Source organism: Podarcis bocagei (assembly GCF_964188305.1).
Source record: "Podarcis bocagei genome assembly, chromosome: 8".
Lineage (NCBI taxonomy): Eukaryota > Metazoa > Chordata > Lepidosauria > Squamata > Lacertidae > Podarcis > Podarcis bocagei.
In genome coordinates, this window is record NC_138133.1 from 31,410,356 (window position 1) to 31,436,966 (window position 26,611).

Below are 26,611 nucleotides of genomic sequence, written 5' to 3' on the forward strand. Positions count from 1 at the left end.
AAGTACTGTAATGCAAACTTACACTAATTAAGCATTTAGCAGAAAGAATACTGAAAAGAATACCTGTGCAATTTCTTCTGTTTTCCTTAACTTCTCCTCCCAAGTGACAGTCAGTTCTTTTATTAGTTTCTCAGATTCCTCCAATTTTTCCTTTAACTCCGGTGCCTTCATAGCCTTCATAGCCAAAATATGTCAGTTACAAACATTTTATAATTCCCAGTTTATCCATGACAAATTTTAATCCCGTTCTGCTAGTCAAACAAATTGGGTTGTGAATAGAATCACATACATGGGTGCAAATACTTAGAACCCCATACTACTCTTTCATTATGTTTAATTGTGCTCACCATTTGGATTTCCCCCTTCCCACAAGAAATTCAGATCATCAATTCATCTTCAAATAAATCCTGTTGTGATACAAATTTTATAGCCAATTCAAAAACATTAACCCCCCCCCCCCCCGCTTTGTAAAATATGTATGGAACTAATAAAAAAGACAACTCACTGAATCCCACCAGTAATATTACCATAAAGTTACCTCTGCCTGAGAAAGTTGTTCTTTTAGTTTCTCTACTTCTTCACGTAGTTCTCGGATGACCCTGGCATTTGGATCTTCGTTTACTATAGCATGATTAACTATCCTTTTAGCTCTGTCTGCATATCTCAGTGTGGAGAGTGTTTCTTCATAATTATCAGCTGCTGGACTAATTGTAGCTATCATAGCTGTTTGGCTGTTTCCTCCCAAGTTGTCCTAAAGAGTATAATAAGGAATTCATAAATAGGTGAAGCAATTTGAAAATATCCCCCTTCTCTAAACACACAATTTCACTACATTTAGCATACAAAGGTTTGCACTCACTGAAGTCATTGCACAAGCAGAACAACTTTCACTTGCACAAGGGAACTTCCCCTCCCCCTTCCCCAACTCTCCAGAGCAGATCTAGTGGTGGAACAGAGGGCACATGGGGGATGGAGAGGAAAGGGAAGTTCTGTTGCATGGGCAAAAGTCATTCCATTCACATAATGATTTAGTTGAATATAATGCACACTTTTAAAATCAAGGTGCATTGCTTTCAACTGCATCTGATCTACAACACATTGTATATTTAGCTCTCACCATTACAAAGTATCATGCAAAAATCAGAATGGCAGGTAAACAGTTGTGTCAAAAGGTTAATATAGCAAGAAAAAGCATGTATCATACCAGGAAGAGGTTGCATCTGGAATATTTCTTAATTAGTCAAAAAAGTTTGCACACTGGTGTGCAAGATAGCATATCAGCCCATGACAGTTCCACTTAGAATGATACAGTGCCATGTCTTACCTTGAGAAGCCAGGTGAGTACAGAGTCTCTGTAAGGCACAAATTTGTTTTTCCCCTTTCCTGCTGCTTGGTCTGCAAGTGATGAGATAACCAAACCTAGTGTTGAGAGTGACCTAGGAGAGCAGCAAATTGTTATCAGCTAGAACATGTAACATACAATTTGTCAAAAGCTGCAATGAAATTTAATCTTGGGGGGAGGAGGTAGCTTCTGTGGGGTGTGATAAATTCTAGAACTTGTGAAGATTTAAAAAGGATTTCAAAAGTAATAGAAATCTGTAGAAGAATAAAACTGCTCTGTAAAACCTATGGAGCTAAACACTAAAAGGTGTTCCATACAGGTCAGAATGAGCAACAACAGTATTAAAGGGTGCTTTGTAGCACTACAATCAAAAACACAAGCAAGCAAACAGTGCAAGAATAGGAAAAAGCATATTCAATTTTAGAAGGAAAGAGCACCTCCTACTATAAAGCTATGTAAAAAAGAGTTAATTATCTGCCATTTGTTTATTAAGAAAATAGATGGATAGCAAAAGCAAATTTACCGCAAACAAATGAAGCAGCTTTTAGAATTCTTATTTGAGAGTCACTGTAACTACTTGTTGCACGATGATGATGATGATGATGATATAATATATGTGATACCCTGCCCATCTGACTAGGTTTCCCCAGTCACACTGAGCAGCTTCCCGCAGAAAAAATAAAAATAAAAATAAATCAAACATTAAAAGCTTCCTGAAACAGGGCTGCCTTCAGAAGTCTATGGAACTTTATATAGTTCTTTTAACTCTTTGACATTGGCTGTGAGGGCATTTCACAGGGCAGGTGCAACAACTGAAAAGGCCTTCTGCCTGGTTCCCTGTAATTTCACTTCTTGCAAAGAGGGAACTGCCAGAAGGCCCTTGGAGTTGGACCTCAGTGTCCAGGCTGAACGATGTGGGTGGAGATGCTCCTTATCTAGTTTAGACCAATACACTGAATGTTTAAGGAAAGCAACAAGTTTACTGAGAACTCTGCAACCATTAAAACCCTACTCTTACTTAGTTGCTGTTTAATGCAATATCCACAACTGCATGGGGAAATGGGTGTGAAGAAATTACAATGTGCAAGCACCTTTTCATTCTATAAAGTGCTGCTGTCACTTCAGGTTAACGATTTCACATTAGTCACATGCCTGGATCATAAATGGAAAAAAATTGCAGAAAAGTAAACCTAATGTAACATTCAAAATTTTGAATGCTGTTTGAATGTAGTCTGATGAGAAGCTTGGTTTAAAGGGCCTTCTGATGAGTACAACTAAAGTGAATGTTTATTTGGATAATTTAAATTCACTCATGCCCTTACTTGTTTATATTGCTGCCTTCCTTCAGACGTTCTCCTGCTGCTCCTGTTTTAGATACTCTTTCACTACCAGCCAAATCTACCAGGCTGAGTTTGCTCACTTTCTCTCCAGAGTTCTAAGCAAAAACACAAACATACAAAAACAAATCAATCTTTTTAATAGCCTACTATGATTTCACACAGTGCAAGAAACCATAAAATACTGGCAAATAAACTTGAACAACAGCAAGAAGCAGTTGCTGTGATATTTTTAAGTCACTTTCACATTACTGTTTAGTACAGACAACTTTAGAATTAACTGTAGCAAATCTTTGTAAATACTAATAATAACTGTGCCCAATTTACATTTAATTATATACGCCATATTGGCATCACAATTCCCTGTAAGGGAAAAGCTGAAAAACACCACAGTTATAATAAAGGTGCATGCTATTTCATTACCAGGAAATAGGGGTCTAACACATTTGTAAAAGTTACTCATTGTGTATTCATGAAGATTCATGTGCAGGCATGATAAAGTCAGTAGAAACCTTTTTGGAGGTTCAGGATCTATATATAGCATCTCTGTCCTTCTACTTAGCCTAGACATATCCAAAATATTTTAGTTTTCCATGTGTATGAAAAGTTTCATGAGGACACTTCCACACAAATGATCACTATGTCCATTCTGATGAAATTTATTTGGAGAGTTCTGTATTACATACTCTTCTTCTAAGGATCCCTCAAGTAGGAGTCGATATCAGTCCCTAATAGAGGATGTTAAATTTTCCGACTTGCTGGAACCAATCCTAAATCTGGTTACCAAGCAACAGATCTCTGGTTGTGTTCTATTCCAATACCTTTATTGACCATATTACATTTCTCTCCCCGCCCCCATACATAAGGTGGGGCAATCTGATATATATTGACTATCATGTCTTGATGAACTACTTCCATAATGTTTTTGGTGGCTGGTTTGTACCTGCCCATTCCCATGTCTTCATTACCATGAAGACACATCAAACCAAAGCAACACAGGAAGTGCTGTACTGGATTTTTACAAACCTCGATAATCTGTAAAAGAATAACAAATACAGTGTCTAATAGTTATGTGTGTCTACAAATGACATTTGCGCTCTTTGCTGGAATCTGCTTGGCATGGCATCTTAGATCATCCTCCATCATGTTAGCTTCTCATTTCAGATTAAGGAATACTACTCATATGTGTATCACAGATTTTAATTTGGGACTTAACCATTTTCAGTACATTTCCATTAACATTCTTCTGCACTGTTAATCTGACATCCCTATTTTAAAACACATGTGTCTCGGACTGGGGCGTCCCTGAAATCAACGGGGAGGAATTTACAAGTTCACATACTTAGAATCACATTAGTCACACAATAAAATTTCCAAAGGCCCTTAAACTCAATTCACTTACGCCAGACTGGAGGTCATAAAGCGTCTGAGTTACTATAATATTAAATACAGCATGGGAGCGGCTGCTTTCCTCATTCATGTTGGTTGCTGCAACTGTTCGGGACTTGTTTCCCTCTGACATCAATGATTCAATATCCTGAAGCATAATGAAAACAATGGATGAAACAAAGAATTTATTCTTCCCATTCACAACGTTTCCATTGGCTCAAAGAGTTGATTCACCTAAAATCACTACCTTCTCCATATAAAGCCCAGAGACAATTACATCATCCTAATCACAGGCTTACCCCACCCACAAACAGTTTAGAAAATAGACGGTACCTTAATTTATCTTTAGCTGATTAATATAATGTCATTGTTAACAGAATAATTGAAATCAGTCAATGGCTTAAAAACTGCTACAGTGGTGCCCCGCAAGACGAATGCCTCGCAAGACGAAAAACTCGCTAGACGAAAGGGTTTTGCGGTTTTTGAGCTGCTTCGCAAGACGAATTTCCCTATGGGCTTGCTTCGCAAGACGAAAACATATTGCAAGTTTGTTTCCTTTTTCTTAACACCGTTAATACAGTTGCGACTTGACTTCGAGGAGCAACTCATAGAACGCAGTGTGGTAGCCTTTTTTTGAGGTTTTTGGTGATTTTTGAAGCTTTTCCAAACCTTTTCCGACACCGTGCTTCACAAGACAAAAAATTCACTAGACGAAAAAGCTCGCGGAACGAATTAATTTCGTCTTGCGAGGCACCACTGTAATATGATTTCCATATTGAATTTCTTTAGAAAGTTCATTTTTTACTTTAAAATACTCATCAGCCCCGAATATACACAAGGTCTCTCCTTTAAAATGTATTTCTATGCCACCTGTGCTTTTTCTTCAACCAATCTTTAATATTTACTTATGTATTTATTCAATTTTGGGTAAGACAAATGGTTTTCATTATATAAATAGTATATGCATTTGTTTCTTTTCTCAGCTCACAGTGCTCACAGCCTGTAACAAAGCAGTGTGCCATGGCCCTGCCCCACCATACCCTAGGAATACTATTAATATCATTAGATATTTGGTTTTTACTTACCTCAAAGCTAGTAACAGCTAGTTGAGACAAACCATCTACATATGGGCCCAAAACTTTGTGCTCACGAACTTTGAGGGACTGTCGACTCCTTTGAAAGAAAAAATGGACTTAGTCTAAATTTTACCAACCAACTTCTAAAAAAGCTCATCTGCTTGAAATGTCAAGGGTAATTACCAAGATAATTATTTAATCAAATAATTTTTAATAACATTATAAAAAGACTTTTGGTATTTTTCTCCCTATAACTTGTTTTAACCTCTAACTTGCCCTCATCTTCATAGCCTCAATGTGAAAAGATTTAAGAAGAACCAGCTGTAGGACCCATATAGTCCAGCAATCTGTTCTCACAGTGGCACATCAGAAACCTATGTGGAACCCAAAAGCAGGACCTGAACTCAACAGCACTCTCCCCACGTGTGATTTCCAACAACTGGCATACAATTATCCAAGGCTGGGGTAATACTCCCCCTGAAAGCACAAGTTCATAGTCTGAGGGTGCTCCTGGGCCCATCTCTGTCACTAAGAGTCCAAATTACCTAAATGGCTAGGAAGGCCCTTTACCAGCTTCAGTTGGTAAGACAGCTACAGCTATTCTGGATCAGGAGAGCCCAACTAACATAATCCATGCATTGGTAAACTCCAGATTGGATTACTGAAATGCACTCTATGTGGGGCTGCCCTTGACCCAGAAGCCATAGTTAGTTTAAAATATAGTAGCTCACTGGGATGGAAACACACCATCACACTGCAGCACTACTGAAAGAATTGCACTGGTTGCCAATTAGCTACTGGGCTTGGTTGAAGGTGCTGATATAAACATCTTGAGACCAAGCTATCTAAAAGATTACCTCATTCCCTACCAATCATTCTTCAGGAGATGGCATATTGTAGGTATGATCTACAAGATCTACAGAAGGTTGATTTCAGGATGTCAGAATCAACTTTTGGTGAGGCAGCTCCTACACTTTGGAACCTCCTCCCACTGAATACCAGAGAGGTGGTATTCTTTTTTGGTGCTTACTAAAGACATACTTCTTTCAATAAGCCTTCTAAATCTTTATCCCAATTGGTATCTGTTTTGGGTTTGAGTTTATTTTATGAATGTGCTATTGCTGTTTTAAATGATTTTATATTTATAATTAATTTGGAAATTAAATTACAATTTAATTTATCAATTTTACTGGTTTTCATAACTACAACTACTTAATAATATTATGAACCTTAAAATAATATAATAATACCAATAATATCAATAATCACTTCTAAACCTACTTATTATATTATAATCATATTCTTAAATCTCCCCTAACAGAAAATATGGATTCGCTGAGTCTTGCACTATTCCCACACTTCTTGTGGAAGTGAATTCCATAGTTTAAGTATGTTTGTTGAAGAAATACTTTATTTTGTTTGCTTTGAATCCTCCAACATTCAGCTTCATTGGATACCAACCATTAGTATCATGAGAAAGAGAGAAAAACTTTTCTCTATGCACATTTTCCACATCATGCATAATTTTATATACCTCTATTATGTCTCTTCTTACTCACATTTTATCTAGCTCATAAGCCCCAAACTTTAATACACAGGACAATGACAGACTCCCCCCCCAAAAAAACCCCCACCATGTTCTCCTATTCATTTCTGCTATTGTACAGATATCCAGCTATCATAATAGCCACGCAGCAGTAAAAGTCACTCCCATAGCTCATTTTGTTCACATTCCATGAAGCAAATTCTGAAACCCAGGTTCCTTAATGACCACCAATCATAGATGGTTGGCATTTCACTTTGATAAATATAGCTCTCTCTAGTAAGAGCAGATAAGTTCACACTACACATGGAAGTGACAGATGATAACCTTATGGGACTGACTGGGTCTGCTTGATGGGTGGTGATGTGCTATTTGAAACAGGCAGATAAAGGGAGCTGAATCTCTTTTTTCCTCCCCCCACTCACTACTTTTAATTCCAAAGGGGACCCCTCCAAACATTTTTATCTCTACTGAGCTCTGATAGCAGAAGTGAGCCTGGTTGGTAGTGGGGAGAGAACTCCTGGAGCTGCAAGTGGGAATGCTGTTGTCAGAAAAGGTTTCAGTACAACCTCTGGTCCTTTAAATCACAACCTTCCCACACATCTGAGGCATAGTCACATTTAAAGCAATCATGTATAGTTTGGGTCTCAGTGCACAAAATATACTCTCATTCCTAACCTGTTGTGTTGATCAAGATTGAAAACAAGTTCCTTACCCTTTAGGGTCCAGTAAATCTCTGACCTTCTCATTATAGATTTCCATATAGGACACTTCAACTTTAAAAGTATGTGAATCATTTTCTTCTGAAGTGATTCTTTGAAACAATGCACAGCAGAGCCGTGGGATCAGACCCAGTTGTTCTGCATTGCCCATCATTGAGAAGGATTTTCCAGAGCCTAAAACAGAATATAGAAAAGAAACATGTATTATAAAAGCTCTACTTGCATTTTCAAATTATTTCCTACAAAAGGTGAAGGCAGTTTGCATGTAAGTCAAAGGAACATGCAATTAAGGGTTCTCCATGCAATTAAGTACTTGGTTTGGCCTAAGTGCTGGATTTGACCTGGGAAGAAGTCTGTGAGGGGCAGGTTAAGAAGTCCCACCTCTGGCCTACAACATTAGCAGTGGCCTACAGTATAAGGGCTGCTGGAAGCTGCTCTCTCAGCACAACCCTGAACCTACAACAGGGATGTTACAGTGAACTATGTCACAGGATTATTATACACTACTCTCTCAGCCAAATCTGCAATGTGGATAATCTGCAAATTCTCAGCTTCAGCCCAACAACCAACCTTCCATAGGGGTCTCAGATTATTAGCCTTCAACTGATGTGTCAGAATCTATTATCAGGTCACACAGCCTGATGAAAGGTGGGTTGCGAAAACATCACAAACACTCTTTAAATATATGGCAAAATATTAAGAAATGGGTCCCCAAATGCAAGTTTGGATTAAAGGTGGGTCCCAGGTCTGAAAAGATCAGAAACTACTACTCTAGACAATACCATAAAGGTATTAGAGGCTGAACTGCAGCATATAATATGAACTACACTGCAGGACTATCCTAAGCCATTTTTTCATATCTGCAAACCTCAGGGTTACTCTGAGCATGCTGATGCCTTTTCTTTTGTACACAGGTGGTGCAATTTTGACTCTAGCTCTACAAACACAAGACAACTCACAATGGCATTAGTGTATATGATGATGACAGTACAGATTGCTTTCTCATCCTCATCTGTCCACCTTATGAATGTCAAGTTATTTAGTTTAACTAATATGTTGTGAAAATATATAGATGCTTCTTTTGTGGAAAGCATATGCAAAACAAGTAAAAGAAAAAGCTGGCACCTTGTCGTCTGCATATGACTTAACTTTGTGAATTTTCATCAAATGCATGTCTTGCTATATTTAAGTGTTTAGAGGACTATTTCAAGTAGAGCTCTCAGTTCCTCTGACCTATTTGCAAGTGTACAAAAATGAACATGCAACTGTCTTGGCACAATAATTGGTGCTCTCCTCTTCTGAACTAAGTTCATTAGATTATGCATACACAACCAAAGCATAATGGTTTGAGAAGGCATCTGTATAGTCTCAGATTTCAATGTTGTTATTAAGAACCTGTCTGTATAGAACAGTACTGATCCCACAGTTCAAGATTATCCTTAATGAAACTAGGCTTGTTTTTTCAGATTAAGGATGTGAAGCTTTGTCTATTTACTGATCATTTGTCTCAAAGTCAGAAAGATCTACAACCAGATCCTGAGTATATTTATTCAGTAGTATGCTCTATTAAGTTCAGGTAGATGAACATAGGAAGACAGTCATGAGTGCTATTAGGTTTTGAGTTAAGAGGTATTAAGAGAGAAGTGACTGGGATGTGATGCAAGAGAGAAAATATATGTGGCAAAGGAGAAGTCCAACACTGCACTCAAGGAGAGGTTCGGGCTGAAGAAAGGCATTAGTTAAGCAGCACTCCTGGCACAATAAAAAATCGCCACTTGTAAAAACCTCTCACCTGTTTGTCCATAGGCAAAAATGCAAGCATTATACCCCTGAAAGGCCTTCTCAAGAATCCCTTCACCAAGGCACTTGAACACTACTTGTTGACCTACAAAATTTAATACACAATTGAGAAACCAAAGCCTCAAAATTAAATAAACTAAGTTTTATCACCACAAGCAATTTAAAAAGTGAATAATAAAGCAGTTGTGAAAAACTTTGCTTAGATTGCTTAAATATGACATCTAAATCCATATCTAGTTTTTAACACAATGATTTTCTAACCATATCAAAAGTATCAACTTGATACGCAATTTTTGGCTTGTATCCAGTGCATCACTAAGTGTTTCATCCGTGCAAGAATTCCCACTTGCACAACAAGACTTTCCCTTTCTCCTACCCCATGCACACCCCACATCCTCCCCAAGTCTGCTCCAGGGGTTGAAGCCCCAGAAGAGATTTAAGGGGTATACTGGGGGAGGAGAGGGGGGGGAGGTCCTGCTGTACAACCACAAATCCTTGCACTGGCAAACCACTTACTTAGTGCTGCATTGGATAGAAGCCATTGCATCCACATTGGCATAAAATTCATCATTTGGTTGAGTATTGGATATATGTGTACTGGTACCAACCACATAGTTTGCAATCACTTGATAGGATCCAGATACAAGTCATGCTTAGAAAAGTCCCACTGATTTCACCGGACCTAAAGTTAGTAATGATGAGTATTGATGTTAATATGTCTACTCTAAGCATGATTTACAGTGCAACCCTGGCCATCTTTACTCAGTGCTGCCACATTCAATGATACTTACTCCCCCACAAATAAGCTTCTGATTACCATCAAAGTCTGGATTGAACCCTCTATTTTTATCAGTATTGTCTCGAGAGAGCTTGACAGCATTGGGTTGTCCTATACCAACTTATTCTGTTGTAGCACTGCCAGAACAGTTGCTTCTAAAATATTGATCCACTTGTGAGTCTTATGATATATATAAAATTGTGCTGTTTTTTGTCCGTCTGAACCAGTATTTTCTTTCTCACATGCATGCAGAATGTGGATTATGTTTTTAAATTAAATAATGTTGATAATGTGTCTCCTTAAAACTCTTTTTAGACATTGTGAATGAACAGCACTAATTTGTGCATTCATGAAACATAAAAACTACAATGCCCAAACCATTTTATTATATAACAAAACTAAAATTGACTTTCCTCCAATAACTAGCAACACGAGAAAAAAAGCTTTCAAATATGGGTCTGAAGAAATAAAGGAGAAAGCTTCAGCTTCTAAAAAGCAGGTATTGTCCAGCACTTTGAAGTAAGCATTTCAGATGCAGTATTTCTACCATCCAATTAATTTTTCAAGTAATCTACTTTTAACAGAATCTTTGATGTATTTTAAATGAATATTTCTGCTACGATAGTCAGTTTTCTCTTCCCAGTCCTATTGAGAAGGAAATGTAGAAATGAACACAATCTGGATGGTTTCAATGTTGTTTCATCCTGCTGTTTCTTTATTGTCTAAAGTCATGAGTTCAGTGTGGGTAAACCAAATAGAATAAATGTAATTAGAAAATTAAGATGACTACAAGGAAAGGACAGGGTGTGTCGCAGTGAAAGAATACTCAGACATGCACTAATCAACCCACAGTGGGTTTATCTACAGGTTTTAAAACACTAACAAAAACCATGGATTTTCTGTCAAGTACATAACCAAATCACAATGGACTTAGAACTCAAAATAAAATTAATAACTTTGTAAACAGAGAAAACAGGAAAATGTGGGTTCCATTAAATATGGGGAGGGAAGTAGAATTTTATAAATCATCAGTCAAGCCTTGTAGTAATTACAAATCATACCTGCATATTTTGCAGTATTTGATTCATCCATAGACCAGAAGCAATAATCAAAGGCAAATACCTGCATATGAATAGAAAAAAGTAAATTAAAAACTTCCAAAAACTATGAAAACTCACACCATTTTGAAGAGCAAATGCGACATTCACAATTTGCAAAATAAACCATTTATATTCAAATGTCTTTTTAAAAATCCCAGATCTTTCTGATCATTTGCAGTTAGCTTCTTCTTATATGAGGTACTAACTAACAACTTGTTAGTGGGCTTGGAAAGTGACCATCAGCAGCAGTAGTAAAAGTAATCCACAGTTAATTGTGGCATGCCATGACATATGAACTGAGCCATTGTGGACCACTCCCATAGCCTCTGATCATTGACCATGTGGGCTGGGGCGTATGGGAGTTGCAGTCCAAAGTATCTGGAGGGCACTGGGTTGGGGAAGGTTGCAACAAACTAAAGCATGCAATTATGTATCTCTTATCATCAGAATTCTGACAGCTGTGCTCATTATATTATTACTACAGTGGTACCTTGGGTTAAGAACTTAAGTCATTCTGGAGGTCCGTTCTTAACCTGAAACTGTTCTTAACCTGAAGTACCACTTTAGCTAATGGGGCCTCGCGCTGCCGGCACATCACTGCCATGCGATTTCTGTTCTCATCCTGAAGCTATGTTCTTAACCCGAGGTACTATTTCTGGGTTAGCGGAGTCTGTAACCTGAGGTACCACTGTATTTTGTACATATTTAATAAACATTTTTAAAGTGCTTCTTGCCATATCATTCTCTGTATGCACACTACATTACCGTATTTTGCGCCCGATAAGACGCTCCGGCCCATAAGACGCACCTAGTTTTTTTGGGGGGAAATAAAGAAAAAAATTTTTATTTCCCCCCCCAGGTGCGGGGCTGGAAGAACCAGGTCGGGGAACAGTGGGAAGGCACGCTCTGCCTCCCCGCTGTCCCCCGAGCTTGTGGGGCTGGCGATGGGGAGAAGTGCACCAGTCCCGGGAGGGCAGGCAGCTCTGTGCCGCCATCCCGAGCGGGGCGGGACTTAGCGCCCCGCTCGGGATGGCGGCGTAGACCTGCCTGCAGTCCCGCGACGGCAGGCAGCTCTGTGCCGCCATCCGGAGCGGGGCGGGACTTAGCACCCCGCTCGGGATGGCGGCGTAGACCTGCCTGCAGTCCCGCGACGGCAGGCAGCTCTGTGCCGCCATCCGGAGCGGGGCGGGACCTAGCGCCCCGCTCGGGATGGGGCGTAGACCTGCCTGCAGTCCCGTGACGGCAGGCAGCTCTGTGCCGCCATCCCGAGCGGGGCGGGACCTAGCGCCCCGCTCGGGATGGGGCGTAGACCTGCCTGCAGTCCCGCGACGGCAGGCAGCTCTGTGCCGCCATCCCGAGCGGGGCGGGACCTAGCGCCCTGCTCGGGATGGGGCGTAGACCTGCCTGCAGTCCCGCGATGGTCCCAGGAGCGCAGGCAGCTCTGCAGGGCCACCGGGAGCGGGGCGGAGCTTCTCCCCCGGCTCCCGGTGGCCGGGCAGAGCTGCGCTGGTCCCAGGACCGCAGGCAGCTCTGCACGGCCACCGGGAGCGGGCGGAGCTTCTCCCCCGGCTCCCGGTGGCCGGGCAGAGCTGCGCTGGTCCCAGGACCACAGGCAGCTCTGCAGGGCCACCGGGAGCGGGGCGGAGCTTCTCCCCCGGCTCCCGGTGGCCGGGCAGAGCTGTGCTGGTCCCAGGACCGCAGGCAGCTCTGTAGGGCCACCGGGAGCGGGGCGGAGCTTCTCCCCCGGCTCCTGGTGGCCGGGCAGAGCTGCGCTGGTCCCAGGACCGCAGGCAGCTCTGCACGGCCACCGGGAGAGGGGCGGAGCTTCTCCCCCGGCTCCCGGTGGCCGGGCAGAGCTGCGCTGGTCCCAGGACCGCAGGCAGCTCTGCGCGGCCCCCGGGAGCGGGGTCGGAGCTTCTCCCCCAGCTCCCGGTGGCCGCGCAGAGCTGCGCTGGTCCCGGGATTGCAGGCAGCTCTGCGCAACCCTCGGAGCCGGTCTCCCGAGGGTTGCGCAGAGCTTCCTGAAGCCTGGAGAGCGAGAGGGGTCGGTACGCACCGACCCCCCTCGCTCTCCAGGCTTCAGCGAAAGCCTGCATTCGCCCCATAAGACGCAGGCACATTTCCCCTTCATTTTTTGAGGGGAAAAAGTGCGTCTTATGGGGCGAAAAATACGGTAAGTGGATAAATTTACTCAAAATTCATGTCAGTTGCGAGGTTCAGGTGTTTATTGTCTAAAGGTCTAACCTATTTCCCATCTTTCCAGGCTGAAAATGTATCAGAGCCAAACATAATGCAGGAAATTGGGCATTAGCTCTCCTGACTACCACTTTTTAAAAACACACAAACATTTTCTTAAATGCAGCTTTAATGGGCTCCAATTTTTATTGGAGTACTGGCTCTAGGAAAATAGTGTTTATTCCTCTGCAGTATTTTCTAAACTAAATTCCCCCAAGCTGCTATTAGCCCTACTAGAGGAAAAATACAGGTATCTATATATTTCTCTTCTAGCAAGACCATTTTAGGTTTTGAAAACTGTGCAAAGAGAAGGGTTAAAAATTCCTTCTTCCTAAACTCATGCGCCAATAAAAATGGGCAATCCACTTTAAAGCTATTAAAAAACAAAATTAGTGTTGGGAGATCTGATCATGGATATCCTATATATTGTGTTTGACCCTCAGCTACCATTCTTACATAGAGGAGGACATGGACATACCGTATTTTTCCGTGTATAAGACTAGGGGGTTTTTTACCAAAAAATTAGGTTTGAAATTGGAGCTCATTTTATACACGGGTAGTGCTGAGGGGTGTCTTATACATGGGGGTGTCTTATACATGGAAAAATACGGTAGTTACTAAGATTATGTGAACCTGACACTTCCTAGTGGAAGATGGCAATCTGGGATGGAATTCAACATCACACTAAGGTGATAGTTTCATACATTTGAGACACTACTTCCTACACATGCAACCTTGGGTCCCAGATCAACACCACATGTATGTTACCACTGTGTCAATGAAATATGAAATGACCCTCAGTAAAATGCATATAATTCTGTATGTATGCCTGGCAAAGCAAGTCTGCTTAACATGCACCTCAGTCTTATGTGACTGTCAAAAATTCACACTTGAATGTATCAAATTCATATTACAAAGACAGACCAGAGCTGGCAACTTCCAAACTTTTTCTCTGCACCAGGTTGTAGAACAAAATTAGATAGAAATAATGCAGGTTCTAAATCCTATTAGAAAGCAAAGCTATTAAACTGAATGTGGAAAAGCATGCTAGATACTGTGAGCAAATTATCTTTATTTTGATAGGGAACAGTATTTTAAAAGATCAGTCACTTACCTTAGGAGACTTTCTGAGGAATAGAAATACAGCAATGGCAGAAAAGGATTGTCAGTATATCATCCACAGATTGGAAAGCATTAAAAAGAAAGGGAATATATGGTTAGTGCCTGAAACTATTAGAACACTCTGTATACACCATAAATTATTCTGGTTGGAAAGATCAGTGAATTCAATATTTAATGACTTAGGAAAGCAATAATTTCTCTTCCAAAAATAATGCATACTAACAAGATTTTAAGAAGAAACACACCTGTACAACTTACAGGAGAGAATGCAATTACAGTATTAATTCAGGAATTCCCCCCTTCATTCCCATGTTGTTGTTTAGTCATTTAGTCATGTCCGACTCTTCGTGACCCCATGGACCAGAGCATGCCAGGCACTCCTGTCTGCCACTGCCTCCCACAGATTGGCACTGCAAAGAACAGTGCTGGAAGGAAGAGGTGGTTTCTGCTTTTCTTTCACTGAGCAAAGTATGATGCTATTGCCCATCAGTTGATGAGCAGTTGGGAGTATGCCTTGTTCAGAACTCCATTTTGCTAAGGGAACTCTGAAATAAGTCAGCATTTTAAAAGGAAGGCTTTCTTCCCTTACCTCCCCCAGCAGGAAAGGGGACTGAAGGAAAGAAAGAATTCTCCCTTTCATACCCCTCCCATGCTGCTGCTTGAAGTGGCCTGCACATGGACCTTCAAAGAGCACTGTTGGGAAGGGGAAATGGTTTCCATCAAACAGAAGCTGCTTCTCCCTCTTTGAGCAATTTGCACTCCTCTGGCAGGAAGCATACCTTGCTCTATCAAACTGGAGCCCACTTTAAGTTCCTGATTGCTCTTTTGAAACCCCACCCTTACCTCCCCCACACCTGACTAAATGTATGACATCAGGTGTAGGGTGGGGGGCAGGGACATGGCTTTCCCAAAACAGCTTTGGAGGCCAAGTGGGAAGGCCTGGTGGACCAGGTTTGCATAGTGGGTCAGAAGCACCCATTCTAGTTCTATACTTCCATATGATGTAAGTATCCAGAACTTCCCACAGCACGTTCTGGTAGTTCCTGAACAAAATAGTGTTTTTCTATTAGATGGAAGGTAAATTCCATGTTGTTTGATTGGCAGAGACAAAGATACTAATTTTTAATTAAATTTAATATTATATTAAATATAATTTCCATAGCTCAGTTAGGGGACATAAAAATGTTAAGTGCTGGATAAATTATTAAGAGTGTTGGGACACCAGGATTCAAATCCCCACTCAGCCATGAAGTCACTGGGTGACTTTGGGCCAGCCACGATCTCTCAGCCTAACCTACCGCTACCTCACAAGGTTGTTGTAGGGATTAATTGAGATGGGGAAAATATGTGCAGCATCTTCAGCTCCTTGCAATAAACCAATAAAATAAAAAAAAATATTTTGATGCAGATGTCAATCTTCAATCCCATCTGAGGCCATTAGTTCTTCACATAAGTAATTGCACATAATTAGAGAGCTGCATAAGGGTGAACAACCAATCAATTTATGACTTGTATGTGCAACATATAAACAATATTCTTTTGTGGTTTCTAGTTGAGATTCAAACATATTGCAAGCACATTTACTGCAGTGTGTCATGCTTTGGTCAGTTTTGATCAAACAGCAGTCAATTTGCTCTGCATGCATCCATTGAGATCTTAGGCAGAAGAAGAGAGTTTGGATTTGATATCCCGCTTTATCACTACCCGAAGGAGTTTCAAAGCGGCTAACATTCTCCTTTCCGTTCCTCCCCCACAACAAACACTCTGTGAGGTGAGTGGGGCTGAGAGACTTCAAAGAAGTGTGACTAGCCCAAGGTCACCCAGCAGCTGCATGTGAAGGAGCGGGGAATCAAACCCGGTTCACTAGATCAGTGTTTCCCAACCTTTTTTGGGCAAAGGCACACTTGTTTGATGAAAAAAATCTCGAGGCACACCACCATTACAGCCCCGTGACGTCAGCGCGCAGCGTCACGCCGGGAGGGACGCATGAAAGTGTAAGTTTCAATTTTTCCCCCTTGCCGGGGAACCTCCAAGCTTTGGGGGTGGGGGGGGGGAGGAGGCAGCAAAGCGAGGCAGGAAGGAGAGCGCGGCTTGGCTGGGTGAGCCTTGGCAGGGGCAGGGAATGAGAGCCGCGAGGCGGGCGCTGCGGACGGAGGCGCTGCCCGCCGAGCTCGCAGGCAGCCAGGCAGGCAGACGGCAAGAGCCCCGCGCTGGGCGGCCTCTCCTCGCCGCCGCCGCCCCGCCTCTTGCCGCCCGACTCGCCCGCCTCCCTCCAGGCAACATCTTGCGGCACACCAGGCAACATCTCGCGGCACACTAGTGTGCCGCGGAACAGTGGTTGGGAAACACTGCACTAGATTATGAGTCTACCTCTCTTAACCACTACACCACACTGGCTGAACTGGTTTTCTCTCTTTGTACATAAGACTGCATGGTAGCTGGCTGAGACTGTTTCAAAAGTATGTGTTGTGACATGTCATGGTACCTTTCTACGGTCATTAATACATTGTATTGTGTTCAGCTGATTGGATTACTGGGCTAGTTATCTGTTGGGACTGTTCTATTTACCTTGGTTGTCCTAAGATGCTAGCATGTTTAACTGAAATAAAATCTATTTGGTTTCATTTTTTAAAAAGTGACTTGTATGTACAAAACTGCCATCACAGAACACACACCACAGGCAGAAGCTTTGTATCACCTCAGAACAGACACTTAAATTAAGCCAAATCAGCTGAAATATCTAGTGAGATATATGAATGCATGGACCAGCCTTTAATGATATTTCCAGAAACGGTGTTATAACCACAACAGAAGAAATAAACATTCCAAGCCTCATGTTTCCACACAACAATCTCAATTTCCTGAGCGATAATGGAAACAACACTTCATGTGTTATTCCGGATAGACACAGTCACTAGGAATTCTGCACTGACAAAGCAGAAGCATGTGAGAGAACTGCTTGAGATGAGCAAAACTGCTGTTTAGACAACTATTTCAATGACATTCACATTAATAAGCTAAATTCACTTTTACTGGTAGTGGAGTGCCAACAAAGGCTTTGTCTACTATTTGTCTATTATTATACATTACTGAACATCTGAAATGAGGATCTGAATGAGGAATGTATTCTCTAGTGGGATTAGATATCTATCTATGTAGGAACTATATCTGGATGCAACCACAAAAGGAGCAACCATCATAGGCGCCAACTCAAAGCGGTTCAGACCCCTTTGCCCCCACAAATGTTTTGGCAGGCTGGGGACTCCCAAAACCGACTGTGTTGAGCCACCTCAGCCTCCATCTTCACACATGAAAGCACAGATAAGGCACCCAATCACACACCTGTCTTCCAGGGTGCCCTCCCTCTGTCCATCCTTCCTGCAACCTTCCAGCGGGGGGCAGGCTCCCCAAATATTTTATTCATGTTGATGCCACTGACTTCGTCATAAAGCATATACTTTTCATGGACAAAATCCCAGTTCCTATATATATATATAAATATTAGGCAGCATGATGTGGTGTAGTGGTTAAGAGCGGTAGTCACGTAATCTGGGGAACCGGGTTCGCGTCTCCGCTCCACCACATGCAGCTGCTGGGTGACCTTGGGCTAGTCACACTTCTTTCTGAGGTGAGTGGGGCTAGTCTCTCAGCCCCACTCACCTCACAGAGTGTTTGGGATATCAAATTCAAACTCTTCTCTTCTTCTAATTCATAATATGGCTGCTTCATAAGTTGAAATTGCATAGTTAATAGCTTGAAACTCTGAGTAACCATTTTCTATATTTATAAAAGCTTTCCACCAAAAAAGATATGACTACAACAAAACTGAAAATGCTTTCTAGCAGGAACAATGTGAAGCTAATCTAAGGGCAAATTTTCCTGGTATAGTGGCAGCTTCCTGTGTAACTTTGTATAAATCAAGGATGGGTCAATCAAGGTCAACCAGTAGACAGATTATTCTGCCTCAGTGCCTAAAGCCTCTGTTCCCATTGTTATTATTAAACACTGCTCATTTTACACATGCATAGATGTGCATATGTGTGTGCTGTGAAGCAGTAAACCTGCAAGTTGTGTATGCATGTGGAACTGCTTTCACAATCTTTCAAATAAATATCCCACCTTTATCTCTTTGATGCCTGCTTGGGCATTTCCAATCTCTCTCTCACTTTCAGATCCCTATTTTGGGAATTTGGGGCAAGCAGCTCAGCAGTGGAGGTGTAGAAAGAAAAATAATGTATCTGAACCATGTAAGCAGGTGGGGCTTTCCCAGTGCTGGACCAAATAATAGTCCAAGCAAATGTGTACAGCACTGAATTTGCTAAAAACCAATGGTAGATATCTCAACAGATAGTAGAAAGTTTCATGTGTACAATGTATTGCCCTCTGGTCCCTGTCTCCTCAGTGCTTCTTTCATGTTGCCCTCTGATGCTTCATCTTCTATGTGCTTGCTGTCCTAAGTTCTGTGTCCCTACCTCTCATACTTTCTGCTCTGTTGCCTGAGTTTTGTAAATTATTTGATAGTATGTTAAAGCCTGCAGCCTCAATATATACATTTTATACATATTACTTCAATTGTAGTCTATATCCTGAGTTCTGTTCTGCATGTGTCTTGAGATCCTTGTGAAGATTTGCTGACATGGTCAGTATGCTGAAATATGTGCACAATACCAAAATTATACAGGACCAGCTTACCTAAAAGACCATCTGTCCATCTACACACCTATTTGATTCCTACAGTCTGCTAAGGAGGCCCTTTTGATGATGCCACACACTTTATCAAACAGCAAACTATTTTTCTTTTGGCTTTTGCCTGGTCACTATTTCTGTTTGTCACACACAATCAGGCAAGTGCCTAGTTATGCCTGAATTTCATCAATATTCAGCAAGACCTAATGCCAAGACTAAAGTTGTACCAACGGCAATATACTTCACAACATAGATCACTCTGTTCAGTTGCACACCCAGTGTACAATCCATCAACAGCACAATGCAGATTGCAATGGATAATTTATATACTATTGTCCACTGAATGTGGAATAAGCAAATTGATTCTTATTTACCCAACATCCTTAGTTTCATCCCTGTATATATAAAAAAGCACATAATCCAGGCTATGAGAGATGGCAGAGTTTAAACAAAATCAGCTAAGGAGCTAGATCTTACATACGAAGAAAACCAAAAAAGGCTTCCTATGCATATCTACAGCAAGCATAAAAATAATCTCTTTCTGGAAAATCCAGAAACAAGCCAAACTACACAACAAGAGAAAGGATAAATAAAAGAGTACAGCTGTACACTTACTAGAGAAGCAAATCCAACTGAAATAAAATGGATTTAGACTTCCAACTAAAAAATGGGTAGTACTACATTCCATGTTCGGTTAAGACAAAAGTTCAATTCTACAGCAGCTCTTCTGTTTTTGTTTAGCAAATATCATTTTTTCTTGCTCCAGAGTGACTGGTGTGTTGCCTTGACACATATACTAAGAATCTCAACTTTCACAGTAACCCTGAAAGGCAATAAAAAGTCACAGAAACCACCAAAAGAAAAAATCCAGTTGTGGTTGCAAAATAAAAAATAAAAAATTGAGATATTATATATGAGGAATTGAAAAAAATGTTTAAGCAAACTTTCATAAAGAAACCAGAAGCCTCCCTCTTAGGCATTTTAGATTCAGATATTTCAAATGAAAAAAGAGAATATTCTTATATGCTACAACAGCAGCAAGAATATTAATTGCCAGAAATTGGAAAGGAGAAGTAGTACAAACAAAAGAGGAATGGCAGGATAAATTTTTTGAATATCTCAAACTGGCAAAAATGATGGAGACAATTAGAAGATAGCCAAACCAAAAGTTCAAAAAGAAGTGGGAAATTTATAAAGAATATTTTTTTAAAAAAGTGCCTACAAGTTAAAACCTGGACATGCTTTGATTAATTTTCACAAACCACAATATGGATTATAAGTAAAGTATTCAGATAACAGAAGAAATGATGAAATGATTAAAGAAGCAGTTTATTAAACAGATAAGACAGACCCACTTTGAGGAAGATGGAAGTCTATTGGGTAAGATAAGGAATTTGGAATTAAGAACATGGTGGCATAAGTTCTTTTGTAAGAACGTATGGATTTATGGATGTATGTATGGGTTTTTTTGTTTTTGTTATTATATTGTGTGTTTGTGGTTTTTTTTGTGTGTGTGTGTTTGTTAAGTAAGAAAACTAATAAAAAGCATATTAAAAAAAGAAAAAGGAAAAAATCCCACTGTGAACTTTTTTTATGTTCATAAAACATAACTGTGCAATCCAAACCACATCTACCCATTAGTAAATTCTACTGAATTAAATGGGGCTTAATCCCAGGTAAGTAGGGTCAGGATTGCAGCCTGAATTATTAGTGATACATCCAACACTGCCTACGTACTTGTACAATGGACATCACCTTTCTTTCTTTCTTTCCTTCCTCTTGCAGCCTTCCGCAATCTGCTCTGAGAAGATTTTGGATATGCATGAGGAAGGAGTCTGCAGGGTGGTCTACACCCATAGTCTTGCTTTGAGTTTTTTCTTTTAAAAGCTTTCAGCTCTGATTAATAATTCTGAAACTGGTATTATGTACTAGTTTGGTTTTTTTGTGAGAACAATTCATTTTCATCAATTTCAGCAATTTTTAGAGTACTCCAGAAGACTAATGGCAAACTGCATGAATAGAATAAAAATGTGCAATTGAATTTTTCATAGTCCCTATTTTCACCCTGCAATGAAAGAAGACATTTTCTCAAAGTTATTTTATGGGTGTATACAGCAGCATGTAGACAGTATAAATATTTATATCTGGTTTGCTTAATCTTTTCATCAAAAATGAGTAACAAAGTAGCAATTAATGCAAACAATAATCCTGAAGGATTCACAAACTAAAAATGTGTTTTGTAAGACATGAGGATTTTCCAAATGCAGAGGCTCTTGAGCACTAGAAGATGCAGGAAATTGAAATGAGGCAGGGTTAAATATATATTTAAGATATGTTTGCAGCAGCCCATTTCTTCCTGGTGAAGGTAGGTGACACTTCATCAAATCTGTGCATTCCTCCATCTCTCTCTATAATAAAAATTAAGTATGTCATAGTGCAGCCACCATTACAGGATTTGTAGTGCTGCATTACAATCCTGGATTTGCATTAAGTCCGAGCGAGATAGGGGAACAGAAGTGAAGGAAGGTTGCACAACAACAGTGGCCATGGCATGGAAAAAAGAATGGAAAGGCGGGGGGGGGGAGGAGATGGTTTAAAACAAAAATTTGAGTAAAGCAGGAATGGAGGGAAATAAGAGGAAACTGGCAAATTTAAACAATGGCAGAGGTTTAAATAAACTACTATGGAAGGTTTGAGGGCTCCATATCCTGTGATGTACACATATGGGTGCATGCTTGCGAAAGAAATATGTATTTTAAATTACTACATTCAATATGGAACTTCCATGCTTAAGACAATGCATGTTACCAGAAGTGAAATACACTGTGTGAATGACCTATGGAATATTTGAGGGCTCCAAATCCTTTAACTCTCTCACATGAAGCAAGTGAGGAATGGAGGAGGGAGAAGTTTGAGTATAGCGAGAAGGGAGAAAGCAGCTGTTTCAAACAGTGGCAGGGTAAAGCAGAAGTGGAAAGACACTGAAAGGATTTTATTTTTTTTAATGGTACAGTGTTGAGTAAAGTATGGATAGAGGAACACAAAAAGGGAAAGTGGCAAAGGTTTGAGTACAGCTAGGCAGACAACAGAAAACCAGGAGAATGGAGAATGGAATGGAGTAGGAAAAGGACATGGAATACAAGCTGCCATAATGAATAGGAAAACTCTGCACTGCAACAATCTGTTGCAAATTGCTCTGGTAGAACTATAATTTGCTCACTTATTAAGCAACCATTTGATAATACTTTTGAAATTCTGTACACACAAATTTCTGATTACAGTGGAACCTCGTGTTACATACCATCCTCCTTGCGAACACTTCGGGTTATGACTCTGCTAACCCGGAAGCAGATGCTCCCGGTTGCGAACTTTGTCCCGGCAATGCCTCGGGTTATGAACAGTTTTGGCTTAAGAACAGACCTCTGGAATGAATTAAGTTTGTAACCGGAGGTACCTCTGTAGTCCAGTTTTCACAAACACGGAGGATGGGAAGTCTTTTCTAAAACAAATTCTATGACCTGTGATCTTCCTAGAAGGTCACCTGAAAAAATACTCCCACCATGTGAGAGTTGAAAGCCACATCACACTACTGACTTCAAAACCAAAACAGTCCAGTAAATATTATTTTACAGCTTCACTGCAAATATTTGCCTAAGCTTTCAGTACTAAAGATTACACAGCATTCCACAACTAAGAAATGGGGGTGGTCCACTATAGAGATGTATTAACACAAGGGTGGGGGACCAGAAGACCTTGGCCTTATTTTACACAGATGGGGAGAGCTTGGAGGGAGAGAAGAGGGCAAGACAGGAAAACAAGGTCAAAATGGATGGAGAAGGGAGAGCCCTCTACAAGCAACTGGTTCAAACCTTTGGCAAGAGTCATCTATGCTTTCCCCTGTGGCCCAGTAAATGGGTAGGGATGTAGTCCCCAACAGATTGCCCCTAACATAGGGTTACCAGACGTCCCCGGATTTGCAGATCTGTCCCCGGACAAATTCCGTCCCCAGAATGTCCCCAGATTTGCAAATCTGTCCCTGGGAAACGTGGCAATGGCAGCCTCAGCAGCTGACTTCAGGAGCTGTTAGCTGCTGGCTGCCCTGGGGCCCACCATTTTTTCCTGTGCCATGGCAGCGAGCAGCTCCTGAAGCCAGCCAGAGCCAACTGCACTACCAGGCTGGCTCCTCCTGGGCAACAGCCATCCACCCGTGACTCCCAAGCCTCCCCTGATCTGTCAAAACAAAGGGGGAAGGAGATCGGGGAAGGCTCGGGAGTCACTGGCAGACGGCGCACCGTTTCCCTTTTTTTTAAAAAAAACTCTGAGCGTTTATGTTTCACAGGGTGCAAAAGAAGGGCTTTGCACCTTTATACAATATGCATGTGTGCTTGGGGCCAGGGTCTTTTGCCTCACCATCCCCACTACTGACTCCCTGTTGCTACTCAGCAAAAAAAAAAAAAAAAAAAGTGTTCCCGGATTCATTGAAAAAAATCTGGTAACCATACCCTAACAGAATGCAGATCACAATGGAAAGAAGGCTCCCCACCCTTGCACTAAAAACTATGAAGTGCTTTATAAATCAAAATCATATGGAGGTGCATATAGCTAAACTTTAAAGTATCAGAATAGTTCTTTTCTTCTTTTTTTACTATTTACAGTGCCTACGTAACAAGCAGAATGCTAAATTTAAAACTGTTCCACACCTCTAATGATCTGTCTGAACTGCAAGGATAATAATCAGGTATAGGTATAATCATCCCTTCTGTAGCCACATGTGTTAATTATATTAAAAGGTTTGCTAATCTCTCACTAACTACAACATGCTGCATAGTTGTTAACTTTGTAACTAGTTAATGAAAACAAGATTCTTGTTAGTTTTCTATTTGTTTCTAAAGTTTGCAAAATTAATGTAATATTTCATTGGATCAACTTTTGCATGCATAATCATGAAGATTTTCTATTACACAGAAGTAATAAGAAATGGTTTTAACTGGCTTATCACTTGACTGTTTTAATTGATAATGACTTAATCCATTTAATACACTTATTTATTGTGTCATTATTTTCCTTTGCTCTGATATTTGGCCTTGTGTAAATACATAAACTATTTTTAAAGGGTTTTGTACACTCAAGAGCTTGCAGATCCATTACAACAGAAAAATCTCATTTTCTCATTCAAAAACAACATGAAGAAGTCTTTGTCAGAAATCTATTCTCATATTTCTAAATCTGTAGAAGGAATGTGTCTAGTTTCTCTGAACAGAAAAAGAGCAGCTGAAAGTTTAATCATTGATATCTACAGACACATTTAAAAAGTATGCATGATACTTAACAAGAACAAGTGAGAGTTCATTCCACTTTGATTTCATATGTATCAGAAACACTACCACAAACCTGTAACCTGAACTCTGAGGTTTTAATAATGCACAGTTTTAGGAGGATAGTCTACTGGAATAGTATCTAGGTCACTAGCTAGAATGAGATTAGTGAAACACTGCTAAAGCAGTTCATAAATGTTTTTTGCCTATATCTATATATCTCCTACTCACATCAAAGCTAGCACTTCTTAAGCTGAACAATAACTTCTACCAGGAAAGGCAATTTTTAAAAGATCAAAATCAGATTTCTTTTTTACAGTTTCCAATAGACAAAGACTGTTGTCAGCTGTTATCCTATCTGCTACCTCATGCAGGTAATATTAAGAGCGCCTGCATAGCTGTTTCTTTCCTGCTGATAATTCCTTTGGATAAAACAGACAACTGGTAATTGTCTCATTTCACTTGACACTCCATTTAGATAAGTTTCAGTCGAGGCTTTTGCAACAAACACCAACTCCCTGGAGTTGGAACCTTTCCCTCCTAACTTCCTCTAAGGCTTGAAAGAAAAGAACAAACCTCTTCAGCTATTATAAATGCCGCTGATCTGTTTGCATTGTCATTAACAGCCTTTTTGTTCTTTGACGAAAACCAAAATAGATCCGCTACACAATATATAAAACTATCTTCCTTCTTCACAAAATAATTTATCCATATTAGGACAATCTTTTTCAATGTGTAGGTGGAAAATTGAAGAAGAAAAGTTAGTATCTTAATCCTAAAGGTGGGTGAAATGGGATGCAACAGTTGCAGTATCCTGATGGAAGTCCAGAAAGAGGTTCACAGATTCTATACTGTATCTAAATTCTAAAGAGTTCTTCCAAAGGCTTCATTGAAAAGGTGGGTTTTCATGAGGGATTTGATGGAAGAAAGGGACTTGTGGAGGACATATGGGAGGTAGCTTCAGACATAAGAAAGGAAGTGAGAGTGGGCATCATGTTTTTTGGGATGCAGCCAGGATACCTTTGGATAACCAAGGGTCACAAGCAGGGATTTCTTAGAATGCAAGAACAGAGAGATACAGGGTGTAGGGAAAAGGTTTCAAGATAAAGAGACATTTACACAGCATCAGAAAGTGGACTGCAGCCAGCACAGGGATTTAAAAGAGTTGGTACTGTTTATTGATATAAATTATACTTTTAGCATAGACAGTAAGCCACTTTGAGGGCTACTTGCAGGTAGAAAATTGATTATTTATAACTTTTATGTATATGGCACACAACAGCCAACTATATATAATCCAACATAAAAATACAAAACTGTTGTTTTTAAGGGATTTAATATACTTTCAGATTGTTACTTGACTGTAACTGTGGGAAAATGATTGCTTGTACATGAGAGCATGAGCAAAGTTCTTATTGTTGCAGGGTGATCTCATAGCTAGAAGCATCCTTGGAGCATGAACAGCGCGTGAACAGCTCGTGCTGTCTCAAATGATTGGTCAACTAGCATAGCCTGATCGCTCGCATGGTCTAGTGCGAATGTCCTTATCTGCTGGCTAGAACAAATTGCTTGGCTTGTATTTTGTATCTTTCTGATTTCACACAATAAAAGCTGTGCTGCATTAGCCCTAGGAGCAGCGATATTTCGGAACCTATCATGGTGTGAGACTGATTTTTCTTTGGATGCCGAGCTGCAACTCGACAATTGGTGCCCCGTGTGACTGCCTTCGGACTTCACGTTGTTTTTCATTATTCAGCACTCACCAACACGTCCTTCATCCACGTAGTGGATCCCTGGTGAGTGCTCCCGTGTGATTTCTTTCGGACTTCATGCTGTTTTACAACGTTCAGCTCTCACCTCGCCCCGCAAGGGCTGCAGACGCGTCGTTCATCCACGTAGTGGATCCCTGGTGAGAGCTCCCGTGTGAATGTGATTCTGGACTACGTTACGGACTTATCAGCACTTATCTCCGCCCGGACAGGGCAAAAGGCGCCTCCCTCATCCTCCTAAGGATCCCTCCGGTAAGTGCTCCCTGCTCTTTTTGCAACTCTTGCAATCATGGGAAAGTCTCTCTCTGCACCACAGAAAAAATTTTTTAAAGACCTTAAATTCCTTTTGGCCAGTAACAACCTTGCTGTTCGGAAAGCTGACCTTAAGTCCCTTATA

The 26,611-nt window shown here is 40.7% G+C and overlaps 1 protein-coding gene across 5 annotated transcripts in view; it reads right to left on the minus strand.

Annotated features, from left to right (window-relative positions):
• The window catches only part of KIF13A (kinesin family member 13A), a 78,624-nt gene that overhangs the window by 45,183 nt on the left and 6,830 nt on the right, over positions 1-26,611 (minus strand). For all 5 annotated transcript variants that reach the window (XM_081206131.1, XM_081206133.1, XM_081206130.1 and 2 more), the window contains exons 3-12: positions 14,437-14,449; positions 11,049-11,109; positions 9,202-9,294; positions 7,403-7,583; positions 5,154-5,241; positions 4,082-4,216; positions 2,665-2,777; positions 1,325-1,436; positions 539-751; positions 64-174 (exon numbers count right to left, since the gene is read on the minus strand). In XM_081206131.1, the coding sequence (XP_081062257.1) occupies positions 64-174; positions 539-751; positions 1,325-1,436; positions 2,665-2,777; positions 4,082-4,216; positions 5,154-5,241; positions 7,403-7,583; positions 9,202-9,294; positions 11,049-11,109; positions 14,437-14,449 (1,120 nt within the window). The remainder of the gene's footprint in view (positions 1-63; positions 175-538; positions 752-1,324; positions 1,437-2,664; positions 2,778-4,081; positions 4,217-5,153; positions 5,242-7,402; positions 7,584-9,201; positions 9,295-11,048; positions 11,110-14,436; positions 14,450-26,611) is intronic.